This window comes from Thunnus thynnus, chromosome 22 (assembly GCF_963924715.1).
Source record: "Thunnus thynnus chromosome 22, fThuThy2.1, whole genome shotgun sequence".
Lineage (NCBI taxonomy): Eukaryota > Metazoa > Chordata > Actinopteri > Scombriformes > Scombridae > Thunnus > Thunnus thynnus.
This window is the reverse complement of record NC_089538.1, coordinates 4412099-4435875: the sequence shown is the minus strand read 5'-3', so window position 1 is coordinate 4435875 and position 23777 is coordinate 4412099. Positions and strand designations below refer to the sequence as shown.

Sequence of the window (23777 nt, the reverse complement as noted above, 5' to 3'; positions counted from 1 at the left end):
TAGTAAGGTATAAAATTCAATTACAGTCATTCACTGCAACAGGATGACATGCAGCTGTGTGACCAGTATAATAGGAATGACACAGTATAGAGTTCACTCTGTAATCAGTCAGCTCATCCCACCCTTCTTTCTGTGAATGTTTTCCTCTTCTTATACCCTGCCAGCTCGCTCACCATGAATAATGCAGTGAAACCTCGGAGAACATATTGTTGCTTATTCATTTACTTATATGTGTGTGTGTGTGTGTGTGTGTTACAGGAATCTGCCTGCCAAGCCAGCCGAGGAGGCACAGAAACACCGACAGCAGTATGAAGAGATGGTGGCCCAGGCCAAGAAGAGAGGTGAGGTCGTCTCCTGAGACCACTCACATTGATACATTTCATATCACGGATAAAGTCTGGCATTAGCTGCAGGATGATGTCAAGACTATATTCAGGTGTTTAAGTTCAGATGTTTGAAATCATGGTGTCTGTCTGGAACCATCACAGACGATAAGATCATACGTACAACCAACGAAATCTAGCACCAGCCCAAACGTCATATTTTTTCAAGTCAAATTGTGATTGCAATTGCCTAAAAACTGTTCATCTTGTTCCCTTAAATCCCTCATACCTCTCTTTCTCCCATCTTTCTCCTGTCTGATTTCTTCTCTCTTTTTCTTCCCCCCTTTTTTTTGTATCTAACCACATCTAATCTCCTCACACTTCTTTTTGTAGAGTTGAAGGACGCTCAGAAGAGGAAGAAGCAGCTGGAGGATCGGTGTAAGCTCGAGGAGAGCATTGGCTCAGCCGCTCAGACTTGGAACCAGGAGATCTTGCCTAACTGGAGTACAATGTGAGTACAAACACTCTCTAAGAGTTTAGAATTAGAACAATACTGATGGTCAAGGTATTTCATCAGAAAACACCTTGCTTTCCTCTGAAAATGTTATTTCAATTAAATTTGGAGCATACTTCCTTCTTCAACAACATTATCAGTGCTAACACTGGTCTGATCTTTAAACAGAGCTTTTAACAAAGAGCAGTAACTTGATTATGGCTTTTGAACACACAAAGAATGAGAGAAGTTCCATCATCTTTACTTTACTTCATCTATCTAAATTGATAACAGTACTGGTTGATGCAAGTCTTCTATTTGAAAAGCAGCTTGCTTATATTCCTCATTGTGACTGTTCCTGTCATGAAACAGTTGAATGAAATACAGTTAGTTACCCTCAGTGGGTCATCTGTCAGTTGAGAAATCAAAAACAAACAAGAGTTGTGGCATAGACTGTGGTAAAGATCAAAAAAAATGTTGTTTTTAATATTTATTTGGGTTGCTAAGTTACACTCGTGTTTGAATGGACCAGTTTCCCTGGTGACCACAGCTCATGACTAAGTTTAGTCAGTTCACTTAAGTTTTACATCCAGGGTTCACACAAGAAACAGATGAACTGTAAGAGTATAAAATAGAAATAGTCTAACCTTTTGTTTTAACCAGTGTCTGGTTCCGTATGACTCTCTGACTCATGCTCACATTTGCTGAACATATGACTCGCACTATAAAATCTTGGCAAGCCATGTCACCATTGTAAGTGACCGGCTCTTTAAAGCTGCACCACAGTTGAGCAGTATCAGCTGGCATCCAGTTGACCCTGAGTTTAAAATGTGAAATTTATAAACAAGTGTGGCGACCTGAGCATAAAATTTATGACATGGTTCACATACGGACGATCTCAGGCATCCATTAAGTCATCTGTAAAATGATGACCGATGTATTACAACCTCTCTGCCTACTTAGGGAATGCTATCCATCTTCCATCATCTAGCTGGGAGCATGTACTGAACAGCTGTTGCCGAGCAGCGCTGCAGGGAGAAAATACAAACAAATCATCTGTTTTTATTCCCAAATATGGCCACCATCACAGACTAATGTTTCACTAAGATCTGCACTTGATGCCCCCGCCACATGAAAGTTGGGAAATTGTTGTTCTGGTGGACAAAATCTAACTTTATTAACTATGGTTCTTGCATGCAGAGGAAAAAGCTCTTCAACAGAAGGGCAGCTTGTTTTATCGCTGACACAGTATGAAACTACCAGGATGGTTTGTTTTCTTCTGTTAGTTATCTTATGGCATATTTACTGTCATGTCAATACAAAGGCAGTACTGGGACTTATGGGGTAAACATTGTGAAGTATGTTTTATAATGGTTTTTGAAAGTGTTTAAACACACAAAAAAAAAAATTAGGTAAAGGATCGTGAATGAACAATTAGTTTTAACCTGAAAGAAAGTCATTTCCTGCACCTGATGTTGGGAGGAAATGACTGCCACCTTGTGGTCAGTTATTGAATATCTCCTCCATGACATGGTTACTAACTGACTGTCTAACTGTCTGTATTTCCCCAAAACAAAGTTAATACTCCAGAGGTCATTGATAAATTTGTCAGTCTATTGATTGAAAATAAAATCCACATGAGAGGATTTGCTGTTTTTCACCTTTAGAGTGCCCATTTTTCTTACTTTGTTTTTGGGAAATACAGACAATGCTGTTTTTTTTTTTTTGGTTGAGGTAGAACATCCAACTGAAGTTCAATGCAGGAGTTTAAACTTACTAAACTAACTCTTTCTACATATAACCCCTCCTCTAGGTGTACATCTCGGCGAGTGAGAGACCTCTGGTGGCAGGGCATCCCCCCCAGTGTCAGAGGCAAAGTGTGGAGCCTGGCTGTGGGCAACGACCTCAACATCACACACGGTACATGAAAGTCAGGGTTCGTCTGAGTGTGTGAGTGAATAAAAAGGCTCATAAGATTTGCTACCAAAGCTACATTCATCACTTAAATTGTGATTTTTCATGCACTGATTTACACTCAAGTCATTGCTTAAAACACTCCGGTGTTGCATATTGTTTTAGTTTTAATATCCGCGACTACATTTCTTCATCCGTCAAGGTACACACACGCGCACACACACACACACAGATGGGTGTAGCAATTGCAGCAATTTGTCTCAGTGGTTGTAATTGAGTAAGAATCAGTGAAATAGATAGAAGTGGAGGGAAGAGTGTGTGCATTAAGAACAAACACAGTCCAATGATTCCCAACTACAAGAGGGAATGCGCAGCATTTCAATGAGTTCTCTGAGACTGGTTGGAAATTATATATATATACACACACACACACACACACACACACACATAATAACACTACAAATTCAAAATTCCTTCCTCACTTGCAAAAGGATCTCAAACTTTGACAGTCACACAAACTGTGTGTGTGTGTGTGTGTGTGTGTGTGTGTGTGTGTGTGTGTGTGTAAGCTCCTCAGCACCCTCAGGGCTACTTGCAGATAAGCACTGTGTAGCTGGCTGCTGAGCTGGCCCTCTCTGCTCTTTGCTACTCAGCCTTTTACTGTAAATGGAGCACAGTCCTGTGCATTATCACTCTGCGCACACACACGAAGCTCAGTCCCCTTCAGCAGAGTTGTCGGCCTTTTTATAAATAGCAGCTCAGTGACGGTAATCCCCCATTTTAAGTGGAGCAGTTTCATTTCAACTGCTACTACGACTTCTACTATGAAAAACTTGGGTCTTATTTTTGTATTTTTTGCCATCAAGTCCCAGACAGGTTGTTAGTCCCACTGAATCACATAATTTGCTAGTTGTAAAATGTTATTGTTATCCTTGCTATTTATATATATTTATATGTTCTTTTTATCCCCAAAGTATCTTCATGTTCTCAGCTTCTCCGCCATTCTCTGCGGTTCTATTAATCGGCCAATGTTGCCAACTGTACAAGGTCAGGGCCACCATTGCAGAGCTCCATGTCGCGTCTCAGACAGCTCATTATTGAGATCCAGCATCTCATCACTAGAGGGCAGCTGCAGGTCAAAGCACAGGCCGGGACATCAATATACTGCAGCAACATAAATGTCTTCTGAAATGGAGGGAGCTCTGTTGTCTTTAATCACCTGCAGTTTTACTGCCATTTAACTAAAGAGCTGAATCCTTTTGAGTTTGTTTCTCTGCAGTCATCATGTTCTCCTGTCTTCTCTCATATTGACTGTACTGTGGTGCTGTTATGTGTCCCTGCAGAGCTGTATAGCATCTGTCTGTCACGGGCTAAAGAGAAGTGGAGGACCACGCCATCGACTGCCCCAGAGATTGAAACTGAAGGTCCTTCATATATTCTGGCCTTTTTAATTTTAATCTCACACATCATCAGTCTGATTGAGACTGATAAGTTATTTTGATGTTACTTTGATCAGGATTCTTTTGTTTTTCCTTTGTGTTGCTCAATGAACCACCATGTCTTCCAGATGCTGGTTCGTCGGATCGAGAGTCGAGCCTGGAGCTGATCAAGCTGGACATCTCGAGAACCTTCCCCCAACTGTGTATCTTTCAGCAGGTCGGTGATCATAGCAAGCCCTGCTTCTGTATGTGTCTGAATATGTTTCAGTTGCTTAAAACAAATAATAGGATACAAAAATAAAATACACAAAGGACATGTTGCTGCTGGAACAACAAGTTTTCATTTTATTAACTATCTGTCTTTATGGAGAAAATATCTCATTCAGTCTTGCTTTTAAATACATTATCACCATGGTAACCTTAGCTAGAAACAGTGAAGCATCAAAACATCTGATTAAAATGATATTATTGTATCAAAATAAATTTAACACTGGAGTTTCTGGGAAAGGATGAGTGTGTTTGTGTGTGTATTTTTGGCCTGTTTGTTCCATTGTCTTCATTAATTCTTTGTGTGTCATCAGGGCGGGCCCTATCATGATGTGCTGCACAGCATTCTGGGAGCATACACATGTTACCGGCCAGACGTTGGCTACGTAAGTCATATGCACTAAACACGGCAGTATATCCTGTTGTGATACTCCAACACACTTTATAATTATTTTCTTATACCCACTTTGTGTACTGCACATAAACAGTTGTGTAGCCTCAGACAAGAAAGTGCTTTAACAGTTGGCTCTTGTTTTATGGGTTTTCATGCATTTGTGTCTCTGTGTTGTTTGTTTTTGTGTAAATATTACATGAGGGAAAAACATAAAACAACATATTGCACATTGGTACACAGTAGTATACGATTCATAGTATACATCTCTAGTAACAGTGCTTAGTAATAGTAAGTGAACTGTGGATTAAGGTAGTACTATTCCCTTTTAAGAGGGTTAAAAATGACACAGCACAGTCTTGGATCTCCCACATAACACCCACATAGTCGTTATCTTCTATTACCAGAGTTATATTGTGGTCAGGATGACTGATAGTTTCATTTGATTTCCACTCAGTGTGAAGTGTCTGCTAGATTGGAGAAGCTCAGTGGGTAGACGATGAGACTTGCACTCCATCTCCATTAAACAAAGAAAAAGTCAAATTCCCCCCCAGCACTGACAAAAAGTCCCTCACCAAAACGTTGTATTGCTAATAAAGTCAGTGTCATGTCATGTATTTGATTTGTTACTAACTTTGTCTTAATATATACAAATCAAAACTAGTTTATGTTTATGTCACCTCTTCTCAGAAGTGTTCCTTCTGCTAATACTGTATACTGCACACTATTCGGGAAATACACATTGATTATAAATGAGCTGCAAACATCTAATCAGTATGCTTGTTAATCACAAAAATATATTGGTAGAATGACTCAAAACAATGTGGCTGCTGAGAACAGACTGCTTGAAAACACTTGACGCTGGAAATGTTGGAGGCTCATTACACAAGACTAACTAGAAATCCAGCCAGACTAGATGCACACAACTATGTTAAACACTGCGTTCAGAATTAATGTGAACGATCTGAACCTTAGAACTCACAAGTTCAAGTCAGGTTGAGTCCTCTAATCTGCTCTGAATTTCCACGTCACTGCTGCGGGAGACATGAAGCTCTACGCCATCAGCGATATTTGAACATCTATCTGCCCACATATTCAGTGTATCTCTAAAGTGCAATGCCCAGTGGTTAGGGTAGGCATTTCTGCTTGTGTGTAGGTTTGATTTTGCAAACCTACACATCTTTTCCTTCCATCCACCCTTTTCTTCCTTCTAAGGAGATTTACCATGCGTCAGTGGCTCATTACTGTCTGTTCTCACACTCACATTATGCACTCAAGTCCTGACCTGCCTCTTGATGCTTGTCCATATGTTTTGTATATTTTGTATACGTGCAGAAGATTCACAAAAGTAAACTTGACCTTTGACCAACATTTAATTATTCTCTTATCAGCCAGAGGCATTAAAATGAAGTTGCTTCTCTGTATTGAGATGTTTCGACATGAAGCAGTCCTTTCACGCTGAACATGTATTTGCATTTTCTGTAATTCTTCAGCACCGCTTGTAAATGCTGTGGTTTGCTTTGTTGCTCCCCACCGCAGCCCCATGCTGTTTTTACTTGGGTAGAAATGACTGTGACTTCCTGTACTGACCCCAACCTATGAGATGCTAAACACACACACACACACACACACACACACAAGCATACCTATGCATTCATCTTTGTGTGCATGTTTGTTTTGCTATTTGCAGGCGTGCGTCAGCATGTCATTTCACTTCCTAGCATAAATGTCCAGACTGAAGCTGAACTACTTACAAATGTTTATCACTGTTTCAAGTTAAATAAATAAGAGAGCTTTATATCAACAGCAGTGTCAGAGATGGTGCACTGCAAAACGTGTTCACTGTAGCAGGTGTTGCTCTGTCCTGGTCTTTCAGAGACAGAAATCAACTTGTATGTTTCTTTCTAACATTTTTTACACATCATTTACAGCATCACAAGGAAGAATTTTTATTTGTGTGTATGTGTGTGTGTGTGTATAGGTGCAGGGAATGTCGTTCATCGCAGCAGTGCTGATCCTGAACCTGGACACAGCTGATGCCTTTATAGCTTTTGCCAACCTGCTCAACAAGCCCTGTCAGATGGCCTTCTTCAGAGTCGACCACAGCCTTGTCAGTACACACACACACACACAGTTACACCATCAAAACAAAAAATATGCATTTCCCCTCACTTCCAGATCAAGTTATTTTTCTGTAAAGGTTTTATACGACATATTTAAAATTTAACAAGCAAGAACCTTCATTTTTGACCTCAGAAATTATATATTTATGCACAAAGGTAGTTGTGCACACATCCTGTGCTATATTTATGCCAGATTCAGGATAATAGACTTTCTGCACACTGGATCATAGCTCTCAAAACTTTATTGGGCTGAAAAAAAAGGTTCGTTATCTGCCAGATGGACAGAAAATCCTGTTGATCACATAATCATATGATCAAACCAAGAACACACAACAACACTTAGAATATAACATGACCTTCAGGTACATTATCAAAACTTAATAGTTTCAAAAAGGTTATAGAAGTGACAAAAAATACATAAAACATTTAAATATGCAGGCAAATAGTATGTTTAAAGAGAAGGGTGCAACAAACATCTCAACAGCCTCTGCTGTCTGATTACATTTTGTTCTACAAGACACTTTAATATCTCCGCTGTTGTCCATCTGTACAGATGACCCACTGCCCAGATTATTACAATGATGTTGTTTGTGTATGTTTGTTCCTCTGTAAGACACCTTCTCCTCTCTCTACAGATGTTGACTTACTTTGCGGCATTTGAAGTGTTCTTTGAAGAAAACCTACCAAAGCTCTTTGCACATTTCAAGAAAAACAACTTGACCCCCGATATTTATTTGATCGACTGGTGAGTCTGAAACTCTCTTTTTAAAAAATATTCTTTGGTTCTCTCCTCTCTGCTGCTTTTTTGTGTTCTAAAACATCATTGTATTCTTCATTTTAGTTCATACAGTCAGCTCATTTGACCATAAATGTAACCTAAAACCACAGTGTGAAGACCATAAAAGAAATGTTTTTTTATCTACTTGCCATCATGACATTTCACAGCTAGAATGGAAACTATACGTGAAGCCAAAATAGCAGGTCACCATTTGTTCCACCAGCATGCAGAGTGCACCTTGTTCTTCGTCCCGGTGAAAAAGTGTTACATGTCGTCATATAGAAACATGACACTTTGCTCGTCAGTTTCCTGTGTCACGTGTAATTTCTGAGAAAACAGATAGAGAAAAACTTCACACAAACAAACACACACACACACACACACAGTCGTGTTTCCATCACTTAAACAGAGGGGAAAAGGGAGAAATCTCAGGAAGAACAAGAACATGTGTTGCTTTTCTCCCTCCAGTATAACAATCTATAACCAATCTTACATTTATACATGATTTCTAACTTAAGTACAAGACAGAAAAAGACATACTCAAAATAAAAGCAGAACCAACTAGTTGATAAATGATTTATCAATCATATAAAAAGCAATTGTTATAACTGATTAACCATCATTTTAAGAAAAAATGGCAAAAAGTCACTGGCTCCAGCTCTTCAAAGTGATTATTTGCTGGTTTTCTTAGTCATCTATGATAGTAAAATGAATATATTGAGGTTTTTTTAGACTTTTGTTTAGACAGAAAAAGGTTATTTGAAAACATCAACTTGGGCTGTTGGAAATGGCAACATTTTTCACAATTTCCTGTCATTTTACAACCTAAATGATTAATTTATAAACTGAGAAAATCATTGGAAGATTAATCAAATAATCAAAAAAAAAAAAAAATTACAAAGCCCGGTCTCTTCTGAAAGTTAACTGTGGAGTTGTTGAACAAGAAGTCAGAATTAGTCAAGAAACAAAATTTATAGAGGCGTTGTCGTGGTGAAAAGTTGTTTTCATATTTCATATCATTATCATATTTCATATTATGGCTGTGACATTAGGATCTTAAAAGTGTTTAAACCAATGCAGTAGAGATATAAGATGCAGCGTCTGTGTGCTTCATTGTACAGATGATATACAGCTACAAATTCATCTTGAAGATATGCACACATCTGTGCTTGTTTCTAGTTTTTATTTTGCATTTATGCCTCTGTATGCTCGCAAAACTAATGTTCACTGTCGTTTTCTCTCTTTTCCCTCCTTGCGTGCCTCCAGGATCTTCACTCTGTACAGTAAGTCGCTGCCGTTGGACCTGGCGTGTCGGGTGTGGGACGTGTTCTGCAGAGACGGCGAGGAGTTCCTGTTCCGCACGGCGTTGGGCCTGCTGCGTCTCTACCAGGACGTCCTGACCTGCATGGACTTCATCCACATGGCTCAGTTCCTCACCCGGCTGCCCGACCTCATCCCCGCCGAGCAGCTCTTCCAGCAAATCGCCGCCATCCACATGACCAGCCGCAACAGGAAGTGGGCACAGGTAGGAGGATGTTAGAGCTTATGTTTGAGGACATTTAGCTGAGACCGTTGTTTATAGGTCTTTACAGATTGCCAGTGTCATATTTTTTAACAGCTACTTCCCTTGTCTCTTCAGGTTCTGCAGGCGTTACAAAAAGATCAGGAGCGGGGCAGCCCGGTGCTGAAGCGCTGAGGTCACACACCAGCGGACTCGACCAGTTCCAGCGCCAACCCACTTCCCCTCCAGCCTTTGGGAAAAACTGGACTCTTAGCGGGTCAGATGGACCTGAGAGAGATCTGGTCGGGGGTGCGGTTGAGTCACTGTGATAAACCTCTTCTCCAGAGCTGTGTCACCGCTCTGACTGGAACCAGGACCCTGGAGGGGGGTCTGTAAGTGAAGGAGGAGGGGTGAGAAAAGGAATATGAGGCCTTATTTAACTCCCACCATCCCTCCTCTGATCAGAGGCCCAGCAGTGGACTGGAAACTGTAGCTGGCACAGGCAGAAGAATGTATCACACACTCCTGCATACATGCACCTACCAGGCTGGTTCAGGTCTCCACAGACCAGAGGAAACCACAGAGATGCCAGTTATTACATCAAAGATTTTAATTTTCTGCTGTCACTGCTTTTTCTGGCTACACTTCTGCTCTTCTTTTTTAAGTCTTTGGCAAATTTATCCTTAAATGTGGCTATTTTTATGAAAGAAACGTGAAGTGTTTCCCTGAAATACAGTCTACATCTCTGACTGCCCTCCATAAAATAACCTAAAACATCCCATATACAGTGAGTATAAAAGCAATGAAAAGCAGAGGAAGAGCTGGAAAAAGTTATAGCAATGTCCTAAAATCACATCTCCAGAGTCAGATCTGTGAATGACAAATTTTGAAATGTGTCAAGTGGAACCTCAGCTAGTGTCTCTCTGTGTCTCCATCTCTTTGTCTCTGCACCTTTTTTTTTCCTCTTAACTTTTATCATTCCTTCATGTCCTCTGATGTCCTCATGCTTCTCATTTCTTCCAGTTAGTGTAGATTTGTTTCCTAAACCATTCCATGAAGTCAACTCTGAGTCTTGAAGAAAGGTTTGTGAGTTACAATCCATGAATATTCAACAGAAATGCACATAATGTTTTATACTATAGGTTAACCACCTGAAGACATGTTTGGTATCTCTGAGACACCACAATGTTACATTTAATTAAATGTTTTAAGCCTCTTAAAAGAGGTCAAAAGCTGCCTGTAAAATGAGATTTACAGTGTATTTATGTCAATGAAACTGGAGTAAATAATAAGTGTGTTGCTATTAGACATTGACATCGCCTTGTCCATTTGTTTGAGGTACATTTTAGCTTGTTAGTGTTTTGATTCCTAATGTCTTGGTATGAATGTAATGTCTTTAAATGTTCTGCATATATTTAATATTTATCAAAGAGACAATGGGACATAAACTGAACCCCATGTTGCCGTCACATGAAGACTTGCTGTTGAACCTCTCCCCACCCAAAATTTTTGAAGAGCAGGCCAGAAACATCCCTGGTGAGAACTTGAAAACTTTCTGCTTTGTACAATGAAAAAAGCAGACAAGTAGTTTCTCTTTAAAACTTTCCACCATTCTTGCTGTAGTTTGCTCCTGACCTTACTTCACATCCTGATAAAATGTTCTTCCACTGTTCTTGTGCCTCATTGCATCATGAACATTTCTGAGAACACGCACCAAGAAAAGCAGGGCAGTCAAGCTGTGAACTCAAATGCAGAGTTAAAAGCAAATATTTGCTTTTGTTTTTGTGGCATTTCCAATATGGTTTGTTCCAGTCAGCCTTAATATGTGTCTGTTTAGCTGATTCCACCCATTTAGTGCAATTGTTTTGTGTTCACCTTAAAAAAATAGACCTTTTGGAAATACACTTATTAGCTTTCTTGTCAAGAGTTAGATGAGAACATGGATACCACTCTCATGTGTGTCCATTAAATATAAAGCTGGAGCCAGGAGACAGTTAGCTTATCTTAGCATAAAGACTGAAAGCAGACAGAAACAGTTAGCTCAGCTCTGTGCAAAGGTAAAAAGCACCCTTTAAAGCTCACTAATAAATACTTAAGTACTTAATATCTTATATTTTGTATGTTTAATCCTTACTAAAAGCTAATTATAAAAATGACAAGTTGCAGTTTTACAGGGTTTGTTTGTTGGATTACTTTTGGACCGGATGTGTAGGCTTCCTGGAGTCTCTGCTAGCTGCCTAGCCAACTCAAGGTGACAAAGACTCCTGGTCCAACACATAACTGTCTGTAAAACCACAACTTTTCATTTTTATACTTCAATTTTTGTACATATGAAATAGGTGAGCTATGTGGTGTTCATCAATGAGCTTTAGAGGTGCAGGCAGGCGGATTTCGCCTTTGGACAGAGCCAGGCTAGTTTTTCCCCCCCGTTACTAGTCTTTATGCTAAGCTAACTGTGTCCTGGCTATAGCTTTATATCTAAAGGACAGATATAAAATATGAAATGATCTCCTCATGTAACTGTGCAAGAAAGTGAATAAGAGTATTTTCCAACATGTTCAATAGATTCAGTGGTTGTCTAGTTTTTGGAGTTTTTTTGTTTTGTTTTTTGTCATTGTGCAGTGTTTTTTGGATCACAGATACTCTACAGGAGTCATTTCCTCTCACGTTGAGCATATGCATGTTAGTGGTCACTGGGCCCCTGGGTGTAACTGTGTCAGGAGTTGGGCTTTGTGGCTGTTGTATTTTGAGGTTGTCACTGTGTCACTGAGGTTAATGTGTGACTCCATCCTTACCAGTGGAGGGTGGGGCCAGTTCACTATTGAGGGTGTGGTCACATTACCTACATTAATCTGATGAGTTAACAGACAGCTAGTACAGACTGTGTCCTGATGATCAGATAAAAAAGTAGTGAAGTATCATCTTACTGCTGACATGATTGCAGCAGTTTGATAAATATCTATTTCTGTGATTTCATTTTTCAAAGAGGAGTTGCCCATTTTGCACACAACTGTTCATCAAAATAAATAAAAGCTGAGAAGTGTAGAAATCTTGTTGGCTCAGTTCAGTTGTCTTTGTTTGCGCAGCCAACTATCTTGAAACAAATGAACCTACTGATGGCATTTCTCAGTGTGAACTGTGCTGTTATTGGTGGAGAAGCTGCTTCATATGATATGATGTGCTACTGATTTTGTGTGTGAAATTTTTCTTTTTGTGCCCTGAAATATTGGTGACCCTCCCATTTGGCCTCTCTGTCTCTTTGCTTGTCTGTACTTTCTTAGATGCCTGGACAACAGCTGAGACATGTACTCATTTCACTATTTAAATCCCCATCATCTCAGCCTGTTTATGGCTGCTTACAGACAGACGGTCTGTGTATAGGTTTGTGCATCAGCTCAGCACCATGCAGCAGACTTTCTGATCACTCGTCTCAATGCACTCCTCCCTCCCACTCCCCAGTGTGGTTAGACACCACAGGACTGCAATAAAGCTTTTTGCACATAGTTTGAGTTGTGCCTCGCATCATCACTTTATGTCATCACTCACAGGTTCAAACGGGTTGTTCATTTTCCATCTTTTTAAAAAATTAGTAGTGACCAGCTAACAATGCAAGCTGAGTGTGTGTGTTTCACGTGTGTGTCGTTGAGTGGTATTTTCAGAATGAGATCTGTTAGTTACTCTACTAATTAGTTGTTACATTGGCCCTTCCAACACTACCTGCGTCCTGTCCTTCTATCACACAACACACACTGGCAAAACCGATCCACAATAGTGTAAAGCAAAATTCAATCAAACTAAATTTGAATAAAAATTGTAATATACCTTTGCTAAATGATCTGTTTGATTTGCTGGATGGCTTTAATTTCTTGGGTTCTGTTTGTTTTTTTTGTTGTCTAATTGTTTTGTTTTTTTCCTCAAGAGACCCCATGTACTGTAGAGGACTGATAGACATACATGGAGAGAGCAGAGGGTTATCATGCAACTGTATCTCACTTGAAATGTATAAAAAAAAAACTATGGTTTTATTAAAATAAAGAGCTGTACATATTCAACCAGTAGCCGGTCTTTGTGTCTTTGTTCAAACTTACAACTAACTTTTAGTGCATTTATTTATTTATTTTTTACTCTCAACCTACCTTGTTGAGTCATTTGGAAATGAATTCCTACATTTCCCAGACTGCCTTTCAGTCAGTCCAGTATTAAGATATTGTTGTCAAATCATGTTTGGGCAAATAACTAGCAGGCAAATGAATGTGAGAACATGAGGTCATGTCCATGATTGTGATTACTTCCCTTAATCTAAAATGTGACAACTCTTGTTCCAGAGACTTCTGTCCAATAATAAAAATGTTATTTATGCCTTTTTTATGATGGATTTATTCCATCATGAATGTTGAATTGTTGTGCAAAATACATTTGCTCTATGACTTAAAAACTTCAAGTTAAAGGTACCTTCCACCAATTTTACACATGACTATTAGTTTACTTATCATAAAGGAGTAAACTTTGTGTGTGAAAACAGTTGTAAATGTCTTTTGTGGCTCTGGAGGAGCTTTGTCAAGTCTGAGAAAATAACCTTGATGATGTCATAGTGATGTCACCAAGGTTACTTTGGCATGGGCTTGGACATTTTTTTTTAACAGAAAGCCTGCATTACAAATAGCTCTCATGGAGTTTGAAAGACATGCATTTACCAGGCATAGAGGATTTAACAAAAGACTTAATTAAGTTACATTATGGGAAACGTAGGATCCAGTGATTTTTAAAGCTTGATCAAGAGCATGGACTAAGTGCATTTTCAAATCCATAGCTTATTTGCTGTGGCCCGAATCAGTGGATGAGTTAGGGTTAGGGTTAGGGTTGTTACTTGTTATGTCTTTGGACCTCGATTCATTCTCTGGCTAGCTGCTAGCAACTAGCTAATTTCACAAACAAACCATTTCAGAATTTGTTTGTGACCACTTCCTGTTTTGGTCCATACCTGAATACAATTTGCTGAGTTCAGATCTTCCCAAAAGAATTGTATCAAGGGGTAAAACAAACCAGAGTCCGATTCAACCGGACAAAACAATGCAGAATTGAACCCCAATTTTATGGAAGTCTTCACCTTCTTGACCTTGACAAAAAGATCCTTCATCATGTATCACATGACCTCCATCTGCAGATAGTTTACCCAGTTGTAATAGAGGTGAAGTTCAAGCCCAGTTCCGACCTAAATGACCATCCACATGTCAGATTTGTTTAGAAATTCCCTACATAGCTAACTAGCTACACTAGCTAGCTACATCCATGTAAAATAAAGACAATAGTGACACAACTGTACAGGTTGTAAATCGACTTACAGAAATAACTGCAAAAATGTAGGTTAACTACTACTAGCAATCACTTTGGCATCTTCCGTGTTGACTGAAAATGACGCCAATAGATGGATATGTCCCTCACTACTGATTAGTGCAGCAAAAATTAGATTTGAAAATGTTTAAATTTACATTTTTTCATTCTTCATTTCACTCTTGTTCAACTGGGAAAACTATGAAGATCATGGAAAGCTACTAAATGGACCTTAAGGCACATGGACGTGCAATCCCAAATTGCTGGACTACCTATTTAAGTATCTTTGTAACATGTAGTTAAACTCAAGATGTCTCAATATGATACTACTCTATTGACCAGTTTTCCACCAGCAATCTAAAGCGAAACAAAAAGGAATGTCGTCATTACCTGTTTTGAGTGTTTTAATAAATCTTTTCTTTTATATTAATTTAAGATTTTTTGATCAACGTAGAAATATTGTAGTAATTGCTACTGCTTTATTTCACTTATGCTTTGAGTAACATCTCTGGGCTAACCACATTGCATTTCCTCTGCAGTCTACCTCTCAGCCTTTTCAAAACCGAGTGGAAAGTTTGTGTGACAGGCAACTTCGGTCCCCTCCAAACCGCAACCCCCCTCCTTCCTTCACATCAGTGACAGCCTTTTAAAAAAATATTTGATCTTGATAAGCTCAACACCACACTACCTTTTGTTTAGTAGCCCTTTACTGCAGGTGAAGAGCAGCTGTGATATTAATCTCTATCAGCATCATCTCCAGAGGAACATCGAGTCATCATGAGGACAAGTCACATGCTTCTGTTCTGCATCCTGGGAGCTGCACTGCTTTCCTCAGTGATCTGCAACAGTAAGATAAATATATAAATATATATATAGATATATATATTTTTTTAAATATAGCCACATGTGACATGTGTATGTGACCAACCTGAGCACGTTGCGATTCAAGATCTCACTTCTCAAAACACCATGATAATACATTACATGATGGTCTTCTCTATTCTCCAGGCGCAAATGGTCCTGATGACTGTTGCTTCAAATTCTACCCAAGAAGAGTGAACAAAAACTTAATCCAGTCATATTATACGACTGATTACCGCTGCCCAAGGACCGGAGTCATGTAAGTGCTGAAAACTGAGTTTACTTCAGTATTATATACTTCAGTATATATATATACATACACACACACACACACACACACATATACATATATATACACACACACACACACACACACACACACATATATATATTTATATATATATATATAAATATATGTGTGTGTGTATATATATATATATGTCCTCCTTTCTACATCTGTAATTAAGTAGTTTGCACACAGGCTACACATCATGCTACCCATGACTTTTTTTGTGTCTGTTTACTCTATTAAGAGATCACTAAAGTGTTCTCATACTGTACATACAGTATGTTATAACTTTTGTATCTATTTGTTATCCTATCTTAATTACTTAAAAAACACTGTCACGTGTGATTGTGACATTTTCATTTTCACCTGTTTTCTTTCAGTTTGCTGACCAGAAAGTCTCGTCACATCTGTGTGGATCCCAATCTCTCCTGGGTTGAGAAAATCATGAAAAGTCTGGATGAAGCAAACTTGTAAACCAGCTCCCTGTCTGGAAAAAGCCTCGCCCCTCTGCAAAGTTACTTTTGTTGCTTTAATGAATGCAAATGTTTGACATTTCATTTAAAATATGGTAATGATTTTGGTATTAATGTGCAAACCTGCCTTGAGTAATGAACTATTTAGCTTTCAAATGGAATCATTTTGAGCCTGAATTGGCTGATATATCTTTTAATATGTTCTAAATGCTTTGTAATACCTACAATATCATATAAACCTCATATAAATACATTAAATAATATGAAACTTTCACTGTTGGTATGTCTCCTCTGAACTTCCTCTAAGCTAAGAAAAAAAGTTGCAAGCCTTAAACAAACAGATATAATGTTTATTTGTGTGTTTTAGAGGTGCTGGTAGGCAGATTTTTGAACTAGGCTAGCTGTTCCCCATTTCCAGTCTTTGTGCTAAGCTAAGCTAATAGTTCCCAGCTTATATTCAACATACAAACAAGAGGTGGTGGTATCAATCTTCTCATCTGACTGATATAAGAAACCAAATAAGCTTTACACTTTTACACCTTTAAACAAAAAGTATTACTTAACATTTTGGAATTACAACAGTACTATGAATGACCACTTATTATCATTTGTAGTATTGTTGTAGTACTAGTATCAGAAATAGTATTAGTAGATACCATTCATCTCATGTACACACAGTAGTATTAATAGTAGTGCTGAGGATGCAGGACATCCTGTAAAGAAGAGGTCAGGAAAGGTTGGTATGAAATGTTTATTATGCTGGTTGAAAAGGGCAAGAAAGTCTGACCTTCAGACACACCTTGTAAGAAGAAATAATAATGTAGTGATCTTCATTACAAAAAAGATTATACTTCTGCTCCAGTTCCACTCCACATGACGAAAAGTGTAACTATAGGTCAAAATATTAGCTTACTAATAAAAAGATTTTTTAACCCTTACATACTGTTCATATTCTGACCCTGCACGTTATGGAGCTAGTCATTTTTGACCCAGCTGAGGTATTCCTTTATTATTAGTTCATATATCAAACTTTGAACCACAAATTAATTTTGCATCTATAGATATCTTATCAGTCATTAATAAATGGATGATTGAACCTTCATTCACCCATTTCAGAGAGAAGAGAGTGTTTTGTTTTGTTTTGGTTTGACACTATTCGTTTATAGAGAAAATACATTCACAATCACACGATATTATGATCTCATCTAAAACAAGAGAACATAACAACCATAATTATTTCTATTAATTTATTGAAAGTGAAGGATGCAACAACATTTGAATGGTAGGCTTCATTATAACCATTAAAACCATCAATCAGCACTGACCCAGAACACACTATGTGCAAAAATGTACACCAGGTGCACAAAAATAAATAATATTGAAATATTTTCATTTTACTCTGGGCCACTTTAGGATAATTCATAAAATTTCAGGGTGAAAGAATACAATATATGCTGTTTTTTTTTATTGCGTTCAAATGAGAAAATGGGTCAAATTTGACATAGTGAATCTTTATGTTAATCTTTATCTTGACTTTAATGTAGTGGGAGACATTGGGCAGGTACTGGAAAATTAAATGGACTGAAACTAAACATAAGCTAGCAACCTGCTGAACTTAACTTGAAATTGATTGGTATATAACACAGGATGGAGATTAACATCCAAACTGATCATAGTTATTGTAACAGAATTTGTTACTGGTATTTTCCGTTATTTTAATACGATAATATGCTGATGATGCTCATCTGTATATCTTAGTTAAAACAGGTTAGCCTCACCTTTATTTTGTGACAGACTTAATGTAACTTCATGTTATTGTTTTTGCACCAGTTTAACAAGAGAACTCTGTTAAACCTTGACTGAAACCCACTGAAATATTTTATATCATTAATATTAATATATATTAATATCATTAATATGAGCTTTATGATATACTGTAGCAATTTCATGACACACACAGCTTTATTACCAAGATATCTGAAACATATTAATTTTTGTACATCAGTGTTTCTTGAATTATTCTCAGTATTAATTATATAATTATGTGTCTCACAAACTGTTTACTGCTGAGTTGCGACATAGATATCCTGAAATGTATATTGATTCTCCTTTTTTATGGGATTTTGAGATTTCTTAGTTCATGGAAAACTTACTGACTTTTATTCATGTCAATGCGTTCTATTGGCATGACTGTTTCCTCCAGAAGAATTTTAATATATTCTTATAGTTGGTTGGTTAATGAACTCACTAACATGTAAATCAAGGTTTGTGACATGTGAGAAGATTAAGTGAAGTTCTATTAACTGGAATATTTCAACCAATGTTTTTGCCTTTACTGATAGTAGAATAATGTAGATATCCCAGTGGTTAAATCCTCATTCATGAGTCTGAGTGCTGGTTAGGGTCATGGCTGCCATATTCTTTCTATGGTAGGCCTTGTTTTTGAAAGTGGTGTTAAAGGGAACACTGAGCTATAAAGAATGATTAATAAATAATATAAAGACCTTGACATTTACCACATATACATTTCTGTACTTGCTCAGATGGAGTCTGGATAGTATCATAACATTTATGGTAATTACCTGACTCATAAAGCACTTCTTTTAGTATTCTGATCAAATATGTTGGTCACATACTGCAGTTGCTCTTGTAAGAAAAGTCTGAAAATGAGAATGCGAAAATCTTCTGTGGTTACATGGTCAATTTCAGGCCCCTCCACTAGACGCAAACACACATGAGTATACATAATCTATGAGGTTAGGTGGTTCATCTTTTAGTATCCCACACAGACTGTCTGTCAGCAGCTGTTTTTCAGTACAGTGTGGAGTTTAATCAGCAGATAGAAACATGCAGTGGACTGTCCATGTCAGTGTGCTTCTCTTGAACATTGTATGGATTCTCTTCTTTTTACAACCACATCCTTTTTCAGGTAAGAGAAACTTAAAGAACTGAGCATCCCTAGTTTTCATGACACTTTGTTGACTTTGAATCCAAAGTATGTTGCAAATTATATTAGCAGTTGTGAATGAGCATTAGAAACTCTGGTAATGTTTTAGATTACAGCCTGCAAAGTAAAGCTTAATTGACTTTTGTACTAACGGTGTAACAGTACAGTATGCACCAATACATATATGTAGGTACAGGGGAACAAGATGTGAAGTTATGGAATAAGGGTGTAACAATTTGGGAACTTACAAATTACTACTGTAGTTATTTTTTAACTACCAGGTCCCTATTCTATTATTTCCGAGTATGTACAACCTACTGAGCAATAATCTTGAAATTTGGGAAGAATTTAGAGAGAATTAATACTCTAGTTATTATTTAACTACTAGGTACCTATTCTGTTATTAGAGGGTATAGTATGATCATAAAACTGAGCAAAACTCTGGATGTTTCAGGGAAGATGGAGTGATGACTTCTGCAGCACTTAATAAATCTAATGTGATTTTATTTCAAAATTACCTAATTACTAACAAACAGGCAAACTACATTGTTCCTTTTTCATTTTGGGGTACTTAAATAACTACAGGGTACATCTGTGCATTTACTTCGGAACAAAGGTCCAGAGGACAGCGTATTGTCATGGATGCTGTTGGCCTCTGAAGACTGTCTCAGCTGTCGTTCACTTCACCAGCAAACTTCATCACTTGACGCTCCTTTATGGCCTGGTGGCTCTGCCTGCCATCGGTGGACAGAATTTACTCACCAAAGATGTCACTCATTTAAATGTTAAAAATGTTGAAAGTCTTCGTCCTGCATTACGGCTCCTCAAGGTGCAAGTTTACCCTTTTTTCAGTTCTGCACGGTCTCCTTTCATCCCAGGAAATAAATATATAGCTATAGCTAATATAAATGCTAATATAAGCTAATATAAATATAGCTAAAGATAAAACATGAGGTATGAATCAGAATGCATATATATGGTTCATATGCCCTTCTGATTGTAAACTGTGTAGTGAATTTAGTTTGTTCTTCCATGTTTTGAGGCAAGTAAAATTGAAACAAACTGTCCTCACATTGTCCTCTATAGTTACAGAGTAAGTTATGTTGGTTGTTTCTCCCTTGTTATATGTAGTTACAGGGTAACTACAGGGTATGTGGGCTATAATCTAAAGTGTACATTGTATGTCTTCTATCATATTAAAACCAAAATTTTACATCCTTAACTTAACACCTTTATTTAACATACTTCTTATTTAAAATAAATTAGAAACCTTCAAGGAACAAATAGCATTTAATTCTTTATTTCTTTGTTTTTCTTGCATTGCTTCTTCATTTTATTCTTCTTTTTCATCTTCCTTTCCACTCCTGATGAAGATGACAGGGATGAGAATGAGACAAGGAGAAAGAAGCTGGTGCACCGTGGCCATATGTTGACCCTACAGAGAAAAACTGTAATGTCAGTCTCTTGTCGGTAATTTGTAGTGTGAGATATCTGGATTTCTGACAGTTATTATGTCTCCCACTTGGTGAAAAGCCATAAGAATCAAACCCTTCACCACACAACTGCAAAGCCATCATGGCTGGCATTCTAGATGTGAATAAATGCAATATTAATGGGCTACGTGAGGCTATACAGGAAATATAATTTCCTGTAATTGCTAGTTGCCAGCAAAGTTATCACAAATTAAAATAAGCTCCAATGAGGATGTGTTGAAAGTTTAGCCAGTGCAGCAGCAGATTAACTTAGTGTAGGTTGCTATGTGAATAAAATCACCTGAACATATTTCAGCTTCTGTAAGACACAAACCCACAAGTGTTATGTTATGTATTACATTGACTGTAATTACTGTTAGAGCAATCATTAGTATTAGCTTGTAAAATCTGCAGGGTAAGTTACTGCTTTGCTCTTTCAGCTGGTAGCTAACAAATGATTATCAAGCTAAAAGTCCAACAGCATCTTTCTTTTGTTCCGTTAACGCTACATTTGACATGAGCCACAAACCAGATAGTTCTGTGCCAATAAATATATTAAGATTATTGCTCACCATAAGTTTGCTGTAAAGTAGGTTAGCAAAAAACATCCTTCCAACATACACCTGTAAGGTGGGTGGGCGGAGAGCCTTTTCCAATTCTTTATAGAAAACACTCCGTCGCCCCCTGCTGTGATCTGAAGTAAGTCACAATTGTAATAAAAAATAACACAGTACTCTTGCATTATTATTGTCTTTATGGCATTGTTTTTATGTTCTTCCTATCCAAATCTTTGTCACTTATTTGATTTACACTTTGTATTTTGCTTGTTTGACGGTAATAAGGTCATTTTGAAATAAAATCACATCAGATTTATTAAGTGCTGCAGAAGTCATCACATCTTCCTTGAAACATCCAGATTTTTGCTCAGTTTTATGGTATCCTGTAATAACATAACAGCTACCCAGTAGTTAAAAAATAACTACAGTAATAATTAACCCTAAATTTCTCCCAAACTTCCAGATTATTGCTCAGTAGGTTATACATACTCTATAACAATAGAATAGGTACCCAGTAGTTAAAATAACTACAGTATAAGTTCTTCACAAGTTCCTAAATTGTTGAACCCTTATTCCACAACTTCACATCTTGTTCCCCTGTACCTACATATATGTATTGGTATGTACTGTACTAGTACACTGTTAGTACAAAAGATTACATCATGACTATGGAGTAATTACGCTGTATGTTGCAAGCTGTAATCTAAAGAGTTACTGAAACTCTTGATGAGCAGGTTGGCACCTTGCATGGCAGCCTCTGCTATCAGTGTATGTGAATGGGTGAATGCTGACATGTAGTGTAAAGAGCTTTGAGTGATTGGAAGACTGGAAAGGCGCTTTATAAATGCAGTTCATTTACCATTTAGCATATTTAAACACATGTTGGCAATCTTGAGATGGTTTGTGTTGATTTGCAGTGTCCATACAGAGAAGAAGCTCTGACAGCAACAAGGAGTTCTGTATTCAGCTTCCATCTGAAATGAACTGGACATCAACTCTACATTCAGTCCACATCACTGATAATAAAACCTACAACACCAACACGACTTTTCAAGGCGAGTCTCTACCTATGCCACAAATACGCCACAATATGTGACAATAAAGCATGTCATGCTTTGGGACATGGCTACATCTTGATTGGCAAGTTGCTACCTGGGCAACAACATTGGTAGGTAATGTAACGTAACCATGGTATAACCTCAGATTCACAGAGTATGGCTGTAGCCGTAGCCGTAGCTATTTCAGTGTATTTTCAGTTTATGAAAGTTTATTGTAACATTTTGGTCTTCTAAAAAAGTCTTGTTCAATGTTCGGTTGTACTAAAAGACCCTCTAAGGAATTGGATGTTCACTTTTTTTGGTAAGTACATTTTGCTATAATGGCTTTAAGCCTGTTTTTTGCTGGTGAAAATGAGCATTAGCGTTATCACAGTTAACCATAGACTATAAATGCACCGTGCTAACCAAGCTAGCAGCTAGCATTAGGGTCAGCTCCACCCTCTCGTCCAAATATGGTCACTTCTGGCTCCAAAATCCCAAGATCGCGACAGCCAAAATGCAAACTTCAGGCTTCCAATTATATCCAGCAGCAGCACCAACTTGCAGTATCTACATGACACACCCACTTTACTACATGATACACCCACTTGGTTAGGTTTAAGCATGAGGAAGGGGAGGGGGATGGTTAGGGTTAGGGGTTGGGGTCAGGGGCGTGTGTCATTTAACACACTGTTAGGCTGTATTCAGACCAAATCAGGCGGTGTGGCTCACTGCTGCAGGGTCAAGCAGAGGTGTGTGGGGCTGTGGGCATGTTTATTTGTGCACTAGAACTTAACCACTGTGAAACAATCAGAAAATAACATTTTATTGATCTGATTCACTGGCTTTCTCACTACCAGCACTCCCTCTCTTCATTCTTTCTCCAGCCTGCTCAACCACAGCTGCTCTTGCTCTCTCTCTCTTTCTCTTGTCTTTTTTAAAATGAGTCAGGAAGATGACCGCAAAGTCTAACTTTACTTACTTTAAGAAATGTCCTCCCATCGTCCTAGAAACATCTTTTACTCCTTCATGGCAGAATTTACAGCTCTGATCAGTCTGATCTGTGTTTGGCCACCATAGCCTTCATCCGCAGTGATGTCGGGTGGCGTTTCTCCAAAAGTTGACTCTGGCTCAACTTTCCGGCCGCAGTGACAGCCTGAAGACAGCCTTAGCGTGACAAACATCAGTGGGGTGTGTCATGTAGTAAAGTGGCTGTGTCGTGTAGGGTTAGGGTGAGTCTGCAAGGCTGCAGCTAGACCTTTCTTGAGGCTTCAGAACGGGAGTCCACCATTGACTGTATAAATATGGAGGTCATGACAGCTCCCCAAAAGTGAAGCCAAAACATCTTGATCGCCCCATTGTGGCTGACTGCAGTATAGGTCATAAGTCCCACCCCCTCCATCTTAGCAAATGAGACATTAGCCAGACTAAAAAAATCAAGGTGCACATCAAATACATTTTTCCCAAAGATGGTTTCTATCATTTTAGGTCATTCAAATCACACTGATATATGTCCAAGTGTCTGTGTGACTGTGTCTGTGTTCATTCTGTGTTATTCTTTCTAAACTTCACTCAGTATTT

The 23777-nt window shown here is 38.2% G+C and overlaps 2 protein-coding genes across 5 annotated transcripts in view; both read left to right on the top strand.

Moving 5' to 3' along the window:
- The window catches only part of tbc1d14 (TBC1 domain family, member 14), a 41986-nt gene extending 28705 nt beyond the window's left edge, over positions 1 to 13281 (top strand). For all 4 annotated transcript variants that reach the window (XM_067579264.1, XM_067579265.1, XM_067579266.1 and 1 more), the window contains 10 exons: positions 259 to 341; positions 717 to 834; positions 2630 to 2736; positions 4074 to 4154; positions 4298 to 4386; positions 4751 to 4822; positions 6809 to 6937; positions 7586 to 7695; positions 8995 to 9253; positions 9368 to 13281. In XM_067579264.1, the coding sequence (XP_067435365.1) occupies positions 259 to 341; positions 717 to 834; positions 2630 to 2736; positions 4074 to 4154; positions 4298 to 4386; positions 4751 to 4822; positions 6809 to 6937; positions 7586 to 7695; positions 8995 to 9253; positions 9368 to 9424 (1105 nt within the window). In that variant the 3' untranslated portion in view covers positions 9425 to 13281. The remainder of the gene's footprint in view (positions 1 to 258; positions 342 to 716; positions 835 to 2629; positions 2737 to 4073; positions 4155 to 4297; positions 4387 to 4750; positions 4823 to 6808; positions 6938 to 7585; positions 7696 to 8994; positions 9254 to 9367) is intronic.
- A 1961-nt stretch (positions 13282 to 15242) lies between these two features.
- LOC137174144 (C-C motif chemokine 3-like) lies at positions 15243 to 16191 on the top strand. The gene is made up of 3 exons (XM_067579268.1): positions 15243 to 15407; positions 15569 to 15680; positions 16091 to 16191. Exons 1-3 carry the CDS (start codon positions 15338 to 15340, stop codon positions 16182 to 16184), a joined length of 276 nt encoding a protein of 91 aa, XP_067435369.1. The 5' UTR covers positions 15243 to 15337; the 3' UTR covers positions 16185 to 16191.
- Positions 16192 to 23777: the final 7586 nt, after the last annotated feature.

Excerpts from the sequence above, each read along its gene's own strand:
- LOC137174144 (XM_067579268.1), top strand. The coding sequence starts at position 15,338 with ATGAGGACAAGTCACATGCTTCTGTTCTGCATCCTGGGAGCTGCACTG. Across the intron at positions 15,408-15,568 it reads TTCCTCAGTGATCTGCAACA|GCGCAAATGGTCCTGATGAC; the intron begins GTAAGATAAATA and ends TCTATTCTCCAG. Across the intron at positions 15,681-16,090 it reads TGCCCAAGGACCGGAGTCAT|TTTGCTGACCAGAAAGTCTC; the intron begins GTAAGTGCTGAA and ends GTTTTCTTTCAG.